This window comes from Pseudochaenichthys georgianus, chromosome 24, assembly GCF_902827115.2.
Source record: "Pseudochaenichthys georgianus chromosome 24, fPseGeo1.2, whole genome shotgun sequence".
Taxonomy (NCBI): domain Eukaryota; kingdom Metazoa; phylum Chordata; class Actinopteri; order Perciformes; family Channichthyidae; genus Pseudochaenichthys; species Pseudochaenichthys georgianus.
Genome location: NC_047526.1, coordinates 32,861,319 through 32,869,210, shown reverse-complemented (window position 1 = coordinate 32,869,210; position 7,892 = coordinate 32,861,319). Strand labels below are relative to the sequence as shown.

The 7,892-nt window shown below is 41.7% G+C and overlaps 1 protein-coding gene across 1 annotated transcript in view; it reads right to left on the bottom strand.

Annotated features, from left to right (window-relative positions):
- Window positions 1–338: 338 nt before the first annotated feature.
- The window catches only part of man1a1 (mannosidase, alpha, class 1A, member 1), a 210,799-nt gene continuing 203,245 nt past the window's right edge, over window positions 339–7,892 (bottom strand). Inside the window, exon 12 of the mRNA XM_034076387.2 lies at window positions 339–5,013. Within this exon, the coding sequence (XP_033932278.1) occupies window positions 4,887–5,013 (127 nt within the window). The 3' untranslated portion in view covers window positions 339–4,886. The remainder of the gene's footprint in view (window positions 5,014–7,892) is intronic.

Genomic DNA, 7,892 nt, shown 5'->3' with positions numbered 1-7,892 from the left:
GAGACATGAAGAAGAGGGGACACATGTTGATGTAGAAGAGACATGAAGAAGAGGGGACACATGTTGATGTAGAAGAGACATGAAGAAGAGGGGACACATGTTGATGTAGAAGAGACATGAAGAAGAGGGGACACATGTTGATGTAGAAGAGACATGAAGAAGAGGGGACACATGTTGACGTAGAAGAGTCTCTTTTCCGTTCATCATGTCACCCGAACATGTCCTGACCCTCAAGAGGATAATAATAATTAGGAATTGGTATAAATTAATACGAACACCTTAATTATTTTGTATTATGACGAAAAAATGCTTCAAAAAAGACTTAAAAAAACACCACGTATTAAAAGATTTTTTTATTCACAATAGAAGTGTAACAAATATAGTTTCTTAAAAAGTCTGCTGCTTATTAATATCATTTTAATCCATAAGATTTTATATAAATGTAATTCGGCTCACCAGCCTCAATGGAATATTTACACTTTTTTTCAATAATAACAACATTAACAACAAAACAGATTTCCCCCACAAAATTAAGATATTGCAAATGAACGCAAAGTAAACCATGTGCAATGGAATGATTATCAGCAATGTTTTGTACAGATACATTTCTGAGGTTCACTCATTCAAACCCTTTGCAGGGCAACGCGGACCATTGTTTACATCCAGATGAGTTCAGTCTTGTTTGCTGAACACTCGGGATTAAAGTAAAGATTTCAGAGTGATATAAATTAGAACACATGTTGGGAGAAGTGGTTCATTTACCGCACAGACTGACTTGAATCAACACGAGAGAAATCACCATATGGAAACGAGCAGATGCCTGATGTCCCACGGTGTGAAGCTTTCATTCGGAAAAATCAAATACATTCTGCGTTTTCTCTGCATTCAGGTCGACGGATCAGTGACAACAACAAGTGTTAAAAATGACTTGTTCAGATTAATCCGCTGACTTCGTGTTTATCCAAATCCATCCGTCTTTCCATCAAACCTTTAAGACTGAATCACAAGTCAAATACTCGCACACAGATACTTTAACACACCATGACGTCCCAAATGAAACCGTTCGTCCATCGAGACCTCTTTGAAAAATAACCACCGTCATACTTTTGAAGACACACACATAACCCCCACCAGTACCATCTCTATGAGAATATACGTTTGATTTGTAATCAGAATTAATAATAATAATCAATTAAACCCAGGCTGCATCAATATCCTTAAATTGCAATAAAGCCTTACAATGAAAGTACTTCTGTCAAAGGAAGATTATGAACTACAATCATTTCCTTCCACTCTTCTTTGTGCAACTAATATTCACTAAATCACCACCAAAAGTACATGTTAACTTTTACTATCCTTATTTGACTTTGCATCCAGGCCATAAAGCCACGTGGTGATATCTTAAGTGTGAATGAAAGAAGAGACAAATATGAACCAAATTAAATCAAAAACACGTGTTGGCTGCTTTACTTCACACGCGAAACTGGCCGGATAAGAAGCCAATAATGGGCCAAAATATAATATTTAAAGTGTCCTTCTAATGGACACTGAGCTGCATTACAGCGCTGTTTTCCACCATCTGCAAAGCCTCACTTTCCTTCATCACTAAACACACATCTCTATGAACCAGACCGTTGTTCATATCTTCTTTACTGTATAATAAACTCTTAAATAGATCTTGTTTATGATATATTGCTGAATATTCCTATTCTCCGTGTTATCCATCACGTTGGGATGCGCCTCGCGCGGCGGGTTTGGATCATTAACAGCTTCTTACAAAACACTTCTCTCCGTCTGCACACACTCTTCGTGCTTTCCGAGATCAATGCACAACAAAAGCACGCAGAAGTGAACACAAGAAGACAAGAAATAAATGCATATAAAATATATACTTCACATTGGATGGTACATTCAGACAGTTCCTATCCTCCCAGGTTCCCATCACTATAAAAGGCAGCATTTCTTAACACCTCTGATCCTCGGAGATTTCACAATGTTAAGAAAAGCCGCACCGACAGGAGCTTTCACGTCTTTGTTTTTGGTAGATACATAATGCATTAAGCTCACAGCGCCCCCTGGTGGTCCGCTCCCCAAAGTCCTATGGTCCCCACGACAGAATAAATTAACACAATCAGCAAAAATCAACCATTACAACACAACATCACATGGATAACAAATGCCTCTAAAGCAACTGGGAAACAGAAACACGGAGTTTGTACAGTGAACAAAATGGAGGGATTCCTCACAGCACTAACTAATACTGGATCCACATGATATGTTCGTACATATTGTTACATTGGGGAATTAATCAGTGTCCATTTCTATGAATACAACCGGGTGGGAAATCAAGTAGGAAACTCAACACATTTTGGATATGCTGGGAAACACACTTTTGAAAACATCTGGGTATTTTTTTTAACTAATACATTTGGGAGAAAACCAGGAGACAAGATGGCAGACTTTTCCTTTACAGCCTAAAGTCCTAAGGTAGTCACTCAGTTTAGTTGAGACAGTTGAAACATTTGTAGGTATTTCAGACAGTCGGGTTAAAGCTGATTTATGGGTATTTTTTATTTCCATTACCTTCTTTTAATGTCATTTCTCCATCAAATAGACACGATAAATGCTCAAATAGATGAATACGTGGATACATTAAACTCAGAAAGTTAGTCTGCATCCATCAGAGGTCAAAAGGCCAAAGAATCCTTAAAAAAAAAAAATGTCATTTTCTATTTCAATTAAGTGACTTTATTTGTGTTTCATGAGCTGAGAATACTCAGTGTTTTGTAATAATGGGACCGTCTGAAAACATATGAGTGGAATACCTTTCCTTAATCCTAACAAATAGACATTGTAATCTCAAGTTCTTGTCGACAGCAGAAGTAAATAAGTGACTGGTACATAATGTTCTCATCTTTCCACACTCCAGTCATCTAACCCCGTCTCACACGGACTGTAGTAGACAGACCTCACCACTAGATGGCAGTAGAGTAAAGGAAATCACTGGGACTTCGACAGGTGTAAAGACGGATGTTAGCCTCTGGAGGAAAACCATACATATTATATGAATCAAATGTAATCCTCAGACGGATATCCACAGGTCTGATCTTCCACTTATCATAAAGGAGCCACGGTGTCACCTCTTGGGCTGGTTTTTAGCCCGTTAGATTAAATATCCAATTCAAAAGCAGGAATGATCCTCATCAGGCAGCGGGACTTTACCTAAAGCTCCGGGACTGTTTAAAGCGGGTCGTACTGCTACTCGTTCTCCTCAGTGAAGGCACTAGATCGAACACTAACTGGAATTGTATCTGGCTGCAGCTCTGAGAGGCAGCAGCAGGAGTCCTCACGGAACAACAGACATGCATGATGAAAATGTACAAACAAATGAGGATGAAGGGAACAAAAAAAAAGTCAACGTCACAATGGTAAAGCTGCTGGAATCAGTATGGCTTCTTGTGTGTGTGTGTGAAAGTGTGTGACATAAGTCGAGTGTCTGCGTCCCCTCATAGAGGAGAGAAGATCCTACAGGCTGCTCTACACTGGAGCACGGAGAAGGGAAGAGGAGGAAGGGTTTGACTGATACTCAGGTTTGTTCATGAACGTGATTGATCAGAGTCCTCATCGCTAGAGACGTGTTGGTTCTAAAAATGCAAGTTTTTTATGCATTTTAATGTTATTTTTGATTAATTGAATGAAAGCAATATTTGCAGAAGCTGTTTGTGGAAATTCTAAATCAAATGTCCTCGATTCAATGACTTTAATCCAACAATAATATTGGGAGTGAACATTTTTGATTGATTTAGGACATAGTATATAAATAACTTAATGTCCATTTACAGATGTGTTAAATCGCCTAATGCGTGATCGTCCTCCGTGACAGCGGAGCAACCGACATGTGGTCGACAGCTCCTCAAAGGTGGACAGAGGTGAGATGTATTTCTTCCATTTGGTCGTACAACACTATAAGACTCTTTTGAAACCCTGTCTTCATTGGCAATGAGCTTATTTTCAAGATAGCAAGAAATAAAATCCTGCAAACAAGAATGAAAGGAAAGATTATTTACTCGTGGATTTGAGAAACCAGTATCAGTCAAACCCCAGAAACATCAGTGCAAATAGGGAGAAAAGGAAATCAATCCTGGATGCACAAAGCCAGATAAAGACACAGATGAGCAGGAGAAGGAGAGCGTCGTGGAGACGTCGGGGGGGAAAGTGAATCAGTGGCAGGCAGAGAGCTGGCGTCGCACCAACACCCCGAGAGGAAGCAGTCGGGTGGAGACGGAGCAGGAAGCAGAGGAGCTCTGGTTGTGCTGCGTCTTTCCGTCACTCCCACAGAGACAACCGCACGGTTTTGTAAAAGCAGGGAAGCCGGTTCCTATTGTGATAATAAAGCCGGAGAAAAGTCCACGTCCTCTAAAGTCCGCCTCTCTAATCCTCAGTGCAGAGCTGCAGTCTCTCTGGCGCCCAAAGCTCAGGTCCGAAACATCCACAAGAGGTCTCTCCCCTTCTCACACAAAACAGAAGCTGAAGCTACGCACAACAAAATCACTGACGGCTAACGGCGTCCCTCTGGATGAGACATCAACTGCCGCTCGATGACATCTTCAGAGAGTCCTTTTACACTGCGGGAGCATTGCAACCCGTCTGATGATGGCACTGCATTATGTGGAGTAATTACTCGGCAGTAAATGTCAGTTCAAGAAAAAAAGAAAAACTGGATTCGACAGCAAGAATTCACGATTTGAATTCTGGGTTTGATCCCGTTAGAAATGAGTTGAGGAACCCCATCGGAGAGGCTTCTGTAGCTCCGCGAGGCGAAGTGTACAGCGCAGGAGGCTCAGGGGACAGGATCAGAGGGTCTTTCGTGAACGACGAGGTCGTCTCTACTCCACCTCGTTGGGGATGTCTGTTTTGTCCTTCTTGATGACGGGCAGAGGGTGAGCCTCGGTGTTGAACACCCAGTGGTCGAAGGCGAGGTGGTCGTCATCGGAGAAGAGCAGGTAGAGATACCTGAGGGAAGGAGAGAGAGACGATTTAATACAGCTTGGAGTAATAGGGCATCAGCAGGATCACAGCTCGGGGTGTAATGAGTGGGAGAGCATGTTCAGATCAACTTTAACGATTAAGAATAGGTGGATATGGGAAGCAAGAGCCCTTTTTGAACCACCTTACATACCCTTTAGCACAGGGGTATCGAACTCAATTTCATCGCGGGCCACATTCGCATAAAGGTTGCACTCAAAGGGCCGGTTGCAACTATATAAATATATAAAATAATGCATTTTAATACATGATTGCCTCTGAATTAGATTATTATCCGAGAGGATAATAACTTAGTAATTAACTTTGTCTGAAAGCAGTCTCTTCAGTGCGCATGTCACAAAAGGAGATGCATTGTGGGACATGTAGTTTATGGGCAACCTGCTTCTGTAAAGTGGCATGTGACCGTATAATAAACGTATTATATTCTTTGCCAGCTCTTGCAGGGCCACATGAAATGAAGTCGCAGGCCGGATTTGGCCCCCGGGCCTTGAGTTTGACACCCCTGCTTTAGCATGTAGGAAATACTTACTACTTTTTGCATTTGCACCAGTCAAATGTGGCACTACGACCATGTGCAAGGTAAAGAGACATCAACAATTGACTGCTTTTTGTTGTTGTCTTGTCGCAGTCCTTTTTGTTGTTGTTTTTGTTTTATTTAGTCTTTGTTTTGCTTTTAGTTTTCTGTCCTGTCGGACTTGAATCATAATGTTGTCACCCTACTTGTCTGCTAACTGCTATTGTGCTGTCTCTCTGGCTGTTTGTGTACAAACAACAACAAAACATGGTTAAACCGTACACCCCAGCACGTGCACTTCGCTCTGCATCAGCCAAACGACTCGCTGCAGCCTCGCTGCGAGGGGGAGCCAAGTTCCCATCAGCAGAAACACGTGGGTTTGCTGTCCTGGCTCCAAGATGGTGGAATGAGCTCCCATTGACATCAGGACAGCAGAAAGCTTACACACCTTCCAGACTGAAAACTCATCTCTTTCGACTCCACTTCGAGCGATAGAATTACTAACAAAGAACTGCTAACAGAGCACTTATATACTAATAAAGGACTGGCTTATCTAAAGCCAGTTGAGCAGCACTTGAAATGTGTGGCTCTATGAAACCTGATGTTCTTATATGATTCTGTTTTCTTCAAGGTTGTGTCTTCCTGGTCGAATGTACTTATTGTAAGTCGCTTTGGATAAAAGCGTCAGCTAAATGCAATGTAATGAAATAATGTAATGTAAAAATCAATAGGCAGAACAACTATAAGACTGGCATTTTGGGAGAAGGACATGACCAAATATTAGAAAAAAAACCATGCAAGCTGGATATTTACGTCTCTGAATTGTGTACAAATCCTTCATTACAGTACTCCTGTCGCAGTAACGTCTTTAAAGGATTATTTTCACTGGGTTTTCCATTAACAAAGATTTAATTGAATATTACTAAAGCTGAATATACTATTGGACAACTGAGAAAACTACATCCAAAGATGTTGAAATGCAGGTGAAAAGTGGATTTTTTATTTCTGTTCGAACTATAGCTGTATCTGCTCTAAGATATGTCACATCCAGAACAGATAATACATCAGTCTATTTATAATTCCAATAACTTGTATATAGACTCGTATTGCACTATTTCTCTTTACTTTTAATATAATATACTTTAATATTGTCTGCTTATCCGTATTACTGTTGCATTGTTGGAGAAGCCTGTGACCTAATTACTCTGTAGATGTCAGTTCGACACTAAAGAACCTTGAACCTTGAGCACTGAGATAAAAACTGTTTACATGAGGGGGAAAGTTTGGAGACTTGTTTGGCATCCGTTTACTGTTCTGTATCGGAGATATCTCTAGATAATAGTTTGAGTTTATCTTTTGCAATATTTATAGGCAGTCCGGCCAGACCACAAATAGCAAACAGATGTGGAGCGGAGGAAGACGGACGGCTCCGACCGCTTTACGAAACTTCAAGTGATGACATTCTGCGGACCGATGCCATCAGATGTTATGAAGCAACTCTGGGATAACAAAAGAGGACTGTGAAAGTACGTGAGAGACGTTTGGGGGCTGCGGTGATTTCATCACGAAGATTAAGAGAAAGGGAGTTCAATAGGAAGAAAGGAAATGTAGTTTAAAGGGAATTTTTAGAGATGATTCAGATAAAAGGACACTAAGTAAAGTAAAGTAAGAAAAGTAACTACCGTACTTTTCGGACTATAAGCCGCGACTTTCCCCCCATTTTTTCTGTACAGCTAACGGCCACTAGGGAACCTCCTAAATCTATGGATTTTACAGGTACAATTAACCACCTTTAACTCTACGGGCTCTATGACCGGTCCCCGCCCGCCACCTTTAAGCGGCGGGCTCCAGCAGAGAAGGGTCTAGCTGCGGCCGCGGCCAGTACACGGCGGTACACGATGGTACACGACACGCCCACCAGACACGACACTACGGTGGCTGAGAAGGGTCTAGCTGCGGCCGCGGACAGTGGAGGTTGAACCAAGCCCCCAGGAGTGCGCCGGAGTCTTGTGGCCAAACGGCGGTACTACACTTCTTTGTGGTCTAACTCGTTGGATAATTTTTTTTAAACTAAATAAACTACCCAGTGTGAACGTTCCCGGGTCGCAGTTCTCTTCCCTCCCTTCAATCTAACCCTTCCCTTCCCCCCATCCTAACCCTAACCACTCCCTACCTTTTTACCTAATCCTAATCTTCCTTCCTCCCTCCTAAACCCCAAAACCTCTCCTACTGTAAGAAATTAAAATCAATGTTTATACTACATGGGCTGTATGATGTACATCTCGTCAATTCGCTTTTAACGGTGGTGCCTCTCAGCCACCGTAGTGTCGTG